This window comes from Delphinus delphis, chromosome 10 (genome assembly GCF_949987515.2).
Source record: "Delphinus delphis chromosome 10, mDelDel1.2, whole genome shotgun sequence".
Classification (NCBI taxonomy): Eukaryota; Metazoa; Chordata; class Mammalia; order Artiodactyla; family Delphinidae; genus Delphinus; species Delphinus delphis.
Window position 1 is genome coordinate 73,662,963 of NC_082692.2, and position 13,231 is coordinate 73,676,193.

Genomic DNA, 13,231 nt, shown 5'->3' on the forward strand with positions numbered 1-13,231 from the left:
CTTTATCCCTGCCTATAGCAGTACCTAGGGCTGACAGTTCTTTTTTTTTTTTTTTTAACATGATAGCTGTGTTAATATTGTTATAGTTTATTTAAAAAAAAAGATATGTTTCAAGGGTACCGCATTATAATTTGACATCTGTATACACTATAAAGTGATCACTACTACAAGTCTAGTTACCCCCTTCACCACAGAGTTGACCCCCTTCACCCATTTTGCCCACTCCCCCAAATTCTTCCCTTCTGGTAATTACCAATCTGATCTCTGTAACTAGGAGTTTATTTTTGTTTTATTTTGTTTGCTCATTTGTTTTGTTTTTTTAGATTCCCCATATAAGTGAAATCATACAGTATTTGTCTTTCTCCATCTGACTTATTTCACTTAGCATAATACCTTCAAGGTTCATCCAGTTGTTGCAAGTGGCAGGATTTTGTTCTTTTTTGTGGCTGAGTAGAATTCCACTGTGTTTATATACCACAACATCTTTATTTATTCATCCATCAATAGACACTTAGGCTGTTTCCATATCTTGGCTATTGTAAATAATGCTGCAATGAACATAGGGGTGCATACATCTTAACGTTTTTGTTTTCTTCAGATAAGTACCCAGAAGTGAAATATCTGGATCATATGGTAGTTCTCTTCTTAATTATCTGAGGACTCTCCATGCTGTTCTCCATAGTGGCTTCACTGATTTACAGTCCCACCAACAGGGTATGAGGGTTCCTTTTTCTCCACATCCTTTCCAGCATTTGTTATTTCTTGTCTTTTTGATAACGGTCAATCTTAGAGATCTGAGGTATCTCATTGTTGCTTTGATTTGCATTTCCCTAATAATTAGTGATGCTGAACATCTTTTCATGTGCCTGTTGGCCATCTGTATGTCTTCTTTGGAAAAATGTTTATTCAGACCCTCTGCCCATTTTTTAATCAGGTTTGTTGTTGTTGTCTGTATTCTTTTTTTTTTTTTTTTTTGGCTGTGTTGTTTCTTCATTGTGCTGTGCGGGCTTTTCCTTGTGGTGGCTTCTCTTGTTGCAGAGCATAGGCTCTAGGCATGCAGGCCTCAGTAATTGCAGCATGCAGGCTCAGTAGTTGTGGCACACGGACTCTAGGGTGTGTGGGCTCAGTAGTTGTGGCTGTGGGCTCCAGAGCACAGGCTCAGTACTGTGGTACACAGGCTTAGATGCTCCACGGCATGTGGGATCTTCCTGGACCAGGGATCGAACCTGTGTCCCCTGCACTGGCAGGTGGATTCTTAACCACTGCAACACCAGGGAAGTCCCTTGCCTGTATTCTTTATGTATTTTGGATATTAACCACTTACTGGATATATGATTTGCAAATAACTCCTTCTGTTCAGTAGGGTGCCTTTTATTTCGATGATGATTTCCTTTGCTGTGCAGAAGCTTGTTAGCTTGATGTAGTTCCATTTGTTTATTTTTGCTTTTGTTTCCCTTGCCTTTGGAGTCAGTTCCACAAAAACATCACTAAGAACAATGTCAATGAGGTTACTATGTTTTCTTCTGGGAATTTTACGGATTCAAGTCTTACATTCAAGTCTTTAATCCATTTGAGTTAACTTTAATGTATGGTGTAAAATACTGGTCTACTTACATTTTGCATGTGGCTATCCAGTTTTCCTAGCACCATTCACTGAAGAGACTATCCTTTCTCCACTGTATGTTCTTTGCTCCTTTGTTGTAAATTAATTGTCCACATATGTGTGGGTTTATTTCTGGGCTCTCAATTCTGCTTCATTGATCTGTGTATCTGTTCTTATGGTAGTACCATACTGTTTTGATTACTAGAGCTTTGTAGTCGAGCTTGAAATCAAGAAGCATGATACCTCCAGCTTTGTTCTTCTTTCTCAAGATTGTCCTGGCTATTTGAAATCTTCCGTGGTTCCATACAAATTTTAGAATTATTTGGTCTAGTTCTGTGAAATATGCTATTGAAATTCTGATAAGGATTGCACTGAATCTTCAGATTGCTTTGGGTAGTATGAACTTTTTAACAATATTAATTCTTCTAATCCATGAACACAGAATATCTTTCCATTTATTTGTGTCTTCTCTAATTTCTTTCATCAGTGTCTTATAGTTTTTAGTATTCAGATATTTTACCTCCTTGGTTAAATTTATTAGTAAGTGTTTTATTCCTTTTGATGCAACTGTAAAAAGGGACTGTTTCCTTAATTTCTCTTTCTGACAGATCATTATTAGTGTATAGAAATGCCACAAATTTCTGTATATTGATTTTGTTTCTTGTGACTTTACTAAATTTATTCCACCATTTTTTCCAGAGAAGTCTTTAGGGTTTTCTTTCTTTTTTTTTTTTTTTGCGGTACGCAGGCCTCTCACTGCTGTGGCCTCTCCCGTTGTGGAACACAGGCTCTGGACGCGCAGGCTCAGCGGCCATGGCTCACGGGTCCAGCTGCTCCGCGGCATGTGGGATCTTCCCGGACCGGGGCACAAACCCGTGTCCCCTGCATCGGCAGGCGGACTCTCAACCACTGCGCCACCAGGGAAGCCCCTAGGGTTTTCTATATATCATAGCATGTCTTCCGCAAATAGTGACAGTTTAACTTATTCCTTTCCAATCTGGATGCCATTTATTTCTTTTCCTTGCCTAACTGGTCTTGATAGGACTTCCAATACTATGTTGAATAAAAGTGGTGAGAGTGGGCATCCTTGTCTTGTTCTTAATCTTAGAGGAAAAGATTACATCTTTTCACTGTTGAGTGTGATGTTAGGTGTGGGCTTGTCATACATGGCCTTTATTATGTTGAGGTAGTTTCCTCCATACCCACTTTGTTGAGAGTCTTTATCATAAATAAATGTTGAATTTTATCAAATGCTTTTTCTGTGTTTATTGAGAAGATGGCTCTTCTTGTAGTTCCTCTCTGTTTCCTTCTTCTTCTTTCTCTCTTCCTTTGTGTCTCAAAGGTTTTCTTTAGTGCTGTGTTTAGATTCATTTCTCATTTTCTTTTGTGTATTTGCTATAAAGTTTTTGTGTGTGTGGTTACTGTGAGGTTCACATACAGCATCCTATGTAAACTGTAGCCAGTTTTAAGTTGGTGGCAACTTAATTTTGAACACATTCCACAGCTTTATCTTTTTACTACCCCTCCCCATGTTTTGTACTTTTTTTTTTTTTTTTTTTTTGGCGGTACGCAGGCCTCTCACTGTTGTGGCCTCTCCCGTTGCGGAGCACAGGCTCCAGACGCGCAGGCTCAGCAGCCGTGGCTCACGGGCCCAGCCGCTCCGCGGCATGTGGGATCCTCCCGGACTGGGGCACAAACCTGTGTCCCCTGCATCGGCAGGCGGACTCACAACCACTGCGCCACCAGGGAAGCCCCATGTTTTGTACTTTTATGACATCCTTTTGTATGCTTCCCTTAACTAATGATCATAATTTTACTATTTTGGTCCTTTAATCTTCATGCTTGCTTTATAAGTGATTGATCAACTACCTTTATTATATATCTACCTTTTCTTAGTGAGACTTTCACTTTCATACATTTTCTTATTATTAATTAGTGCTATTTTTTATTCAGCTTAAAGGAGTCCCTTTGATATTTATTGTAGGGCTGGCTTAGTGTTGATGAATTCCTTTAGCTTTTGTTTATCTTGGAAACTCTTACTCTCTCCTTCAATTCTGAATGATAACCTTGCTAAGACTTCTCGGTTGGACTTTTTTTCTTTTTAGCACTTTGAACATGCCAAGCCACTCTCTTCTGGCCTGTACAGTTTATGCTAAAAAATCTGCTAAGAGCCTTGTGGGCTTTAGTATGTAACGAGTTGTTTTTCTCTTGCTGCTTTTAGGATTCTCTCTTTACCCTTAACTTTTACTATTTTAATTATAATGTGTCTTGGTGTGTGTGTCTCTTTGGGTTCATCTTATTTGGATCTCTATGCTTCCTGGACCTGGATGTCTACTTCTTTCCTCGTATTAGGGAAGTTTTCAGCCACTATTTCTTCAAATAATTGTTTGGGCTCTTTTTCTCTTCTCCTTCTGGGATCCCTATAATGCAAATGTTATTTCACTTGATGTTGTTCCAAAGGTCCCTTAAGGTATCTTCACTTTTAAACTTTTCTTCTCATTTTGCTGGTCGGTCTGAGTGATTTTCATTGCTTTGTCTTAAGCTTACTGATTCATTCTGCTATCTCATCCAGTCTGCTGCTGAACCCCTCTAGTGTATTTTCAGTTCAGTTATTACTTCTCTTTGGTACTTTTTTATACTTTCTCTTTGTTGAAGTCCTCACTGTGTTGATTCATTCTTCTTCCAAGTTTGATAAGCAACTTTATGATCATCACTGAACTCTTTGTCAGGAGACTTCTTATCTCTATTTCATTTATTTCTTTTTCTGAGGTCTTGTCTTATTCTTTCAATTGGAACATATTCCTCTGTCTCCTTATTTTGCTTTACTCTCTGTTTGTTTCTATGTATCAGGTGAATCAGCTATCTCTCCCAGTCTTGAAGGAGTGGTCTTATTTAGGACATGTCCTGTGGGTCTCAGAAGCACAATCCTGCTTGGCCACCAGAGCCAAGCATTCAATGGCTGCCTCCCTATGTGGGCTGTGTGTGCCTTCTAGTTTTGGAGTTGCAGTGGTACACTGGTGGGTGGGGCTGGTCCCTAGACTGGCTGCAGTGCCCAGCCAAGGCACAGCCCTAAGGGTAGGGTTCCCAGCAGGGTGGGCCCACTGGCATAATAGATTAGAGGGAGAATTCCAAAATGGTGCTTGCCAGCGCTGACATTACAAACTAGCCCAAGATTGCAAAGTGAATCAAAAATTGGCAGATTAGGGCTTCCCTGGTGGCGCATTGGTTGAGAGTCTGCCTGCCAATGCAGGGGACGTGGGTTTTCCTGGGAGTGTTTCAGTCCTGGGAGAGTGTCCCAACTGGTTCCTTCCTCTCCAGCAGACGCTTCGAGATTAGTAAGTAGGACCCCTTCACCTATGATCCATGTGCTTTTCAATTGGTGTTTGTGTCCTGTGGGTCAACTGGTTTTTGGGTCTGGTGGGTCTGCATGTGAGCCCTTTAAGAGTGGGTTTCTGATCCCTGCAGTTCTATAGTTTTCCTGGACATATTCCCCATTGGTTTTCAAAGCCAGGTGTTTTGAGGTCTTGTCTCTCCTGTGTAGGACCTAGCGGCTGGGGTGCCTGATGTGAAGCTCAAATATCCTTCTCCTCAGGGAAAAGATCCATAACCTTGTGATCGCTCCCATTTGTGGATTTCTGTGGCTGGGGTGTGGTTTTTTTCCCTTGCGCAGACTTATCTCTGCCTCTCCTACCTGTCTTGCTGCTGTCCTTTAACCCTTTGTTGTGGAGACTCTATTAATCCAGTTTTCAGGTCCTTTCTGAGACAATTATTCCATATGTAGTTGTAGATTTCTTGTGTCTGTGGAAGGAGGTGAGTTCAGTATCTTCCTATGCCATCATATTGAACCCTCTCCTAGGACAGCCAATTCTTTATCCTCCCTGAGGTTCGGTTCTATATTATGAATCTTACTGGTAAATCTCTCTGAAAACCTAAAAGTTTCAGCTTTCTCTGCTCTTTTAAGTCAGTTGTCACTCCTCAATCTTACAGAATTTATGAACATTTTTATCTGTTGTTATCTCCTCTTCATCCTGGTGGATTTATATGTTATAATTTTATTGCAGCTTAAGGGAGAATCAGAGATAAAAACATGTATCTAATCTGCCAATTTTTTTTTTCCTTTTTTTTGCAGTACGCGGGCCTCTCACTGTTGTGGCCTCTCCCGTTGCGGAGCACAGGCTCCGGATGCACAGGCTCAGCGGCCACGACTCACAGGCCCAGCCGCTCCGTGGCATGTGGGATCTTCCCGGACCGGGGCACGAACCCGCATCCCCAGCAGCGGCAGGCGGACTCTCAACCACTGCGCCACCAGGGAAGCCCTAATCTGCCAATTTTTGATTCACCTTTTTCCTTACATTTATGAAAAGTATTAATTAGGTTATGATTTACCTCTTATGATCTGATGTAGAATTCACCTATATTTCTATAAATTTTGAGGTTTCATTCGCTGGGTGCCATTTTTTTTTAAATGAAATCTTTCACTTGTATAGCCTTTAAGTGGTATATGAGTGGCCATACTTCCTGGCTTATGATCTTTTTGTGGAACTGTAAATGCATTGCTGTGTTTTATTATCAAATGAAATTTACAGTGTCCTGTTCCACAGAATGAAACACAGAAGGATTTCATAGGCACTCATCCAGATGGAGCACAAATCTAAAGTCTACATGCAAACTTCTAAGAAATCACCTTTGCCATCTTATGTGCAGTCCTGTTTCCTGGGCTTCTAGAATTGATTTTGTTAAAAATAATCCCAGACGAAAATCAAAAAGAAGCATCGGTAGTTTCTCAATACTTTCAGTTGTTTAAAACTATCTTAGCAGGAGAGTTTGTGCTGCTTTATGAATTCTAGATGGCTCAGTTTCCTACAGAGTATAATTATTAATTGTTTAATGAGTAATTAATGTATTATTTCCAGTTTCTTTAGAAATAATATGAGGAATAACTCAACCATCTTTCTATTTTAACATGATCATTAGAAAATTAATATAGTAATATAATTTCAGTCAAGATGAATAAGCTCTAGAGATCTGCTGTACAACATTGTACTTACAGTCAACAATAACATATTGTATACTTTAAAATTTGTTGAAATAGATCTCATGTTAAGTGTTCTTTCCACAATTAAATAAAGATAAATTTTCAAAAACTACTACCATGTACTCTTACTGTTCAAAGGCATGTCTAATTTTTTAAAAACTGAAGAACTAAAAAATCTTGATAGCAGCTTGAACATACCATCTTTATCAGCAGTGTCTTGAGGCCTGCATTTTAAAGTGAAGATCTTCCGTAGCTTACAGTTAGCTGAGACAATAATTCCATCCAGTGACTGGAAAACTGCTCCTTTGAATATTTCACTGGTAAATGCCACCAGGTCAATGCATAGATTGCACCACTAAAATTAAAAAGGGAAAGAGGAGTAAGCACTATGTAAAATGACATAAATGAAATGCAAAGTCCACAATTGAGGCAATCGTCTGGATCAACCAGCCCCAAACCAATTTTCCCCTTTAGGCAAATCTATCTGTTTTGGCTTCGATTTTCTTAAGAATTGTCTTGATTCTTCCAAAGAAATCATCATGATCTAAACTGTACACTGGTCATCTGGCTAAAGAGTTCCCATTGTGAGACAAGGCTTTGACAACTTAGGGAGGTAACTCTAGATCAGAAGGCAGTATGCTAGTGGGAAGCTAATTGTAGGTGCATTAGACCACTTAAATCTTGAAAATCAAGGATAAGTAGCCAATCATTCCTTCAAGAGGACTAATTTGATCACAGTTAGCCACTTATATTTGTTAAAAAAAAGCATGGATGAAACTGAAATTAGAAGCTGGGTCTAAACTGCAGCCATTGCTGTTTATTCATAACCAATTAACCTATTCTACAGAAATAGATTCTTCTAAAGAATTTGTAATTATGCCAGGTATTTGCCAGTTTTTAAAGTACTCTTGCAGGGACTAATTTCTGCCCATTAAACAATTAGACCCCTCAATATTTCATCAAATAAATTCTCTAAATGGTCTTACTGAGTTAAAGAAAAGGAGCAAATAATCGTTTAGTAAAAAATTATGACATATATAAGACGGCTGGGCAAAAGCAGAAAAAAGGATTTTTGCAGTTAAAAGAAAAGTAGTATTTAAAATTGTCTGTGCTAAATATAGATCAATGGAACAGGACAGAAAGCCCAGAGATAAACTCACACACATATGGTCACCTTATCTTTGATAAAGGAGGCAGGAAAGTACAGTGGAGAAAGGACAGCCTCTTCAATAAGTGGTGCTGGGAAAACTGGGCAGGTACATGTAAAAGTATGAGATTAGAACACTCCCTAACACCATACACAAAAATAAGCTCAAAATGGATTAAAGACCTAAATGTAAGGCCAGACACTATCAAACTCTTAGAGGAAAACATAGGCAGAACACTCTATGACATAAATCCCAGCAAGATCCTTTTTGACCCACCTCCTAGAGTAATGGAAATAAAAACAAAAATAAACAAATGGGACCTAATGAAACTTAAAAGCTTTTGCACAGCAAAGGAAACAATAAACAAGACCAAAAGACAACCCTCAGAATGGGAGAAAATATTTGCAAATGAAGCAACCGGCAAAGGATTAATCTCCAAAATTTACAAGCAGCTCATGCAGCTCAATAACAAAAAAACAAACAATCCAATCCAAAAATGGGCAGAAGACCTAAATAGACATTTCTCCAAAGAAGATATACAGATTGTCAACAAACACATGAAAGAATGCTCAACATCATTAATCATTAGAGAAATGCAAATCAAAACTACAATGAGATATCATCTCACACCAGTCAGAATGGCCATCATCAAAAAATCTAGAAACAATAAATGCTGGATAGGGTGTGGAGAAAAGGGAACACTCTTGCACTGCTGGTGATGTGAATTGGTACAGCCACTATGGAGAACAGTATGGAGGTTCCTTAAAAAACTACAAATAGAACTACCATATGACCCAGCAATCCCACTACTGGGCATATACCCTGAGAAAACCATAATTCAAAAAGAGTCATGTACCAAAATGTTCATTGCAGCTCTATTTACAATAGCCAGGAGATGGAAACAACCTAAGTGTCCATCATCGGATGAATGGATAAAGAAGATGTGGCACATTTATACAATGGAATATTACTCAGCCATAAAAAGAAACGAAATTGAGCTATTTGTAGTGAGGTGGATGGACCTAGAGTCTGTCATACAGAGTGAAGTAAGTCAGAAAGAGAAAGACAAATACCGTATGCTAACACATATATATGGAATCTAAGAAAAAAAATGTCATGAAGAACCTAGGGGTAAGATGGGAATAAAGACACAGACCTACTAGAGAATGGACTTGAGGATATGGGGAGGGGGAAGGGTAATCTGTGACAAAGTGAGAGAATGGCATGGACATTTATACACTACCAAACGTAAAATAGATAGCTAGTGGGAATCAGCCACATAGCACAGGGAGATCAGCTTGGTGCTCTGTGACCACCTAGAGGGGTGGGATAGGGAGGGTGGGAGGGAGAGAGACGCAAGAGGGAGGAGATATGGGAACATATGTATATGTATAACTGATTCACTTTGTTATAAAGCAGAAACTAACACAGCATTGTAAAGCAATTATACTCCAATAAAGATGAAAAAATAAATAAAAATAAAATTGTCTCTGCTTTGATTAAAATATTAGGCTTCTCCATTATTTGCTTAGAAGCACAGTTTATATAAGGTCTATTTTATTAACTTATCAAAATTAAAAGATATATTAATTAAGGAAATAATGTCATTTTAAAAGTCAAATTCCATTTAGAAGTATTGATTTTAATATGGAGGAGAACCTGAGCTTGTTTCCATAGTAGAAAAGTAAAAGAGATTGCAGTAAATTATTGATTAAATATGTAAAATTATTTTCTTTGTATATGTCTCAACAGTCACATTTTATTCCCAGGTGATGAGAATGCTCTAGTCTTTTGGGGAAAAAGGAGTCAGTTGTAATAAAAGGTAGGAGATAGGATTGAGTGTGATGTAACAATGAGACTGGCTTGACCAGCGGAATGGTGCACTCTGGGTAAGTGTGGGAAGTAATGTGGGATAGGGCAGTGAGGCCAGGTTCTGGAGGAGCTGGAAGATCAAGAAGAGACACTTGGATCCCAGAGGGTCAAGTGTCACTGTGGTTCTTGAAGGAGAATGTGAGAAAAGTAGAGTATTGGAAGTCTGGATTAACCCTGATGCAGGAATGTTTGGGGTGGTAGAGTGGTACTGGGAAGAAGGCTGAGGCAGAGTAGAGACAGACTGAGGCACAGAAGCACCAATTAGTCTCCATCAGTCATTTAAGCATGAAGTGAGGAGGGTCTGGTTTGAAGGCTAGCATAGGAAGTGAAATGTAAGGGACAAATCCAGTATGCATGCCATATGGTGAAACACCATGGCTTGGTAAAACTCAGGTTATATGGAGGTACTGGGGTTTCCAGCTATCCAACACTAATTATTAACATTATTATACTAGCGTTATTATTGTTGTTACAAATTTGGGTTCCATTCCTTAAAAACTTAACATTATGCCCCAATTCCAATCTTTCAGCTGGTTTGTCCCATCAGGAATCGCATTCATCCATTCTTCCCCACAGGTGCTAAGTGCTTATCAGGTGTTAGACACGGGTTTAACAAAAGTTTTATACAAAATGTAGCCCTTTGTCACTTTTCCACTCATGCAATCATACTGTATTTTAAAATAATACCTCTTGTATTTTAAATAATACCTCTCTGTATTTTAAAATAATACTTCTTGATTCATCAATTTTAGACATTATCTGCTGACTTCCTATTATGGTAGATAAGATTTTTAGCTCACTTATACACATAACTTTCCTGACTCCATCCTCCCTAGATAATTATCTCTCATTCTTTCTCTTTCTCTCTTTTCTTTAAAGTTCATATTCTGTGTTTTCCTTATTGTGACTATGGAAATATTGTACACAACTGAGCCAAGTGATGCTCTATGATTACCTTTCCTTTCCTTATGCAACTTCTTTAGATTTCTAGAGTTAATAACTGCTTTTTAAATTATCTTTTTTTTTTGAAATAAATATTTTGAGTCTTCCTACATCTAGGAAATGCTTGGAGGTGACACCTGAGTTTCATTTTGAACAACTAATAAGGGCTTCCAGGCCCAGGGAGGTATGGGAATGTGTTGGGCATTTTTTCTCAGGACCCTCCCCCTTTATTCTCTGCTTAGATGAACCCTCCAGCTGGCTGCACCTGGAGACCCAATCAGAATCTGCCAGATCTGCTTGGGAATTGGTGTTGACCTCCTTTAAACAGCGCAAGTCCAGGAAACCAGGCCCTTACCTTCTACACCCATTTTTTTCTCTTTTTTTCCACAGTTTTATTGAGACACAATTGACATCACTGTATAAGTTTAAGGTGTACAGTATGATGATTTGATTTACATGTATTGTGAAATGATTACCACAATAGATTTAGTTAACATCCATCATCTCATACAGATACAACAGAAAGAAAAAAAACATTTCTCCTTGTGATGAGAACTCTCAGGATCTACTCTCTTAACAACTTTCCTATATAGCTCATCAGCAGTGTTAACTATAGTCACCATGCTGTACGTTACATCCCTAGTGTTTAGTTACCTTATAACTAGAAGTTTGTACCTTTTGATTACCTTCAATTCCTGCTCTGCCCTCACCCCTGCCCCCCACTACATCTAGTAACCACAAATCTGATCTCTTTTTCTATGAGTCTGGTGGTTTTTGTTTTGCTTTGTTTTCATTAGAGTCCACATATAAGTGAGATCATACAGTACTTATCCTTCTCTATCTGACTTACTTCACTTAGCATAAAATGCCATCAAGGTCTATCTATGTTGTTGCAAATGGTAGGATTTTCTCACTTTTTTATGGCTGAAAAATATTCCATTGTACATATATGCCACAACTTCTTTATCTATTCATCTATAGACGGACACAGGTTGTTTCCATGTCTTGGCTCTTGTAGATAATGCTACAATGGATATGGGGGTGCAGATATCTTTTTGAGTTAGTGCTTTTGTTTCCTTTGACTATGTTCCCAGAAGTGAAGAATTGCTGGATCATTTGGTAGTTCTATTTTTAAGTTTCTGAGGAACCTCCATACTGTTTTCCATAGTGGCTATACCAATTTACAATCCCACCAACAAAGCACAAAGGTTCCCTTTCCTCTGCAATCATACACATTTATCTCTTGTCTTTTTGATGATATCCATTCTAACAGGTATGAGTTATATCTCACTGTGGTTTTAGTTTGCAATTACTTAATGACTAGTGATGTTGAGCATTTTTTCATATACCTGTTGGCTTTTTGTATGTCTTCTTTGGAAGAAGGTCTATTCAGGTCCTTTGTCCATTTTAACTGGATTGTTTTTTTGCTATTGAGTTGTATGAGTTCTTTGTATATTTTTTGGTATTAACTCCTTATCAGATATATGGCTTGCAAATATTTTTTCCATTTCATAGGTTGTCTTTTCACTTTGTTAATGGTTTCTTTTGCTGTGCAGAAGCTTTTTAGTTTGATGTAATCCCAGTTGTTGTTTACTTTTGATTTTGTTGCTTGTGTTGTAGGTGTGATTTATACACTTCTTATATATCCCAGTCAAACTGCTTTTATTCCCTCTGCCTGGACTTCATGCTTCATGGAAAGTATTCAACAAATAATGGTATGCATGTGTGTGTATGAATATACGAAGACACGCATATACATACATGCCTACACAAATATTTTCAATCTTTCATTATATCATCATTCGACAAACACCATAAATGTGTGAGAACTGGTAAGTTATTTAGTGAATCCATCCCTTAGAAGTACAGATGGGAGTAATTCCTGAAAAAGATGGGAATATCTTTCACAAATCTTCCTTGGTTAGAGGAAATAGAAAATTTTTTTTAGTTTAGTGGATAGAATTTTTTTTTTGGTTTAGCTGATATTTATAAAGGTTACAATTTTCATAAGCTTCCACAAATAACTCATTATTCATATAAATTCTGTGATAATTTTCTGAAGTTTTAGAAAAGAGTACGAACTCTCTACTATCAACAGGTGGGTTATCTGAATTACAGCTGATCTTTATAAAATATTTTCATTATCCTTGGGGATATCATTCACTCTTAAAATCCCTTTTTTGACATTTTTCTTGATCTCTAATCACTTTATTCCTATGTGCAACTCTAGGCCATCAGGGAAGAGCTCTTGATCTAAAATATTTATAATTATGGGTCCTTAAGAAATAAGCACAGGAAAGACAGCAATCTTGATAAAGAAGAGACAGTTCTGTTTAGTCTGTTTCTTGGATTGATACGAGAGTTTATGGTATTTAGTTCCAGCATGGAATTTTACGTGAAACAACTGACTGCCAAAGGGTGAAAGCATTATTCAAAGCATCAGTTTCTAGTTTTTACTGAAATGTTTTGGCCATATGGCTTCATTGTACTGGTGAAACACATGCATGCACGTGCACACACACCCTCCCGCGCGCACACACACATTCAAGAGCTTGCAATAACAAGCTCTTGGTTGTCCCAGAACTCTTTTGAGTTCCTGTGCCCCTATTCTCTGCCAATACCGTAGGAAAG

At 38.2% G+C, this 13,231-nt stretch overlaps 1 protein-coding gene across 2 annotated transcripts in view; it reads right to left on the bottom strand.

Annotated features, from left to right (window-relative positions):
* Positions 1 to 13,231, bottom strand: part of CFAP20DC (CFAP20 domain containing) — a 349,870-nt gene that overhangs the window by 223,895 nt on the left and 112,744 nt on the right. For both annotated transcript variants that reach the window (XM_060022783.1, XM_060022784.1), the window contains exon 6: positions 6,837 to 6,993. In XM_060022783.1, the coding sequence (XP_059878766.1) occupies positions 6,837 to 6,993 (157 nt within the window). The remainder of the gene's footprint in view (positions 1 to 6,836; positions 6,994 to 13,231) is intronic.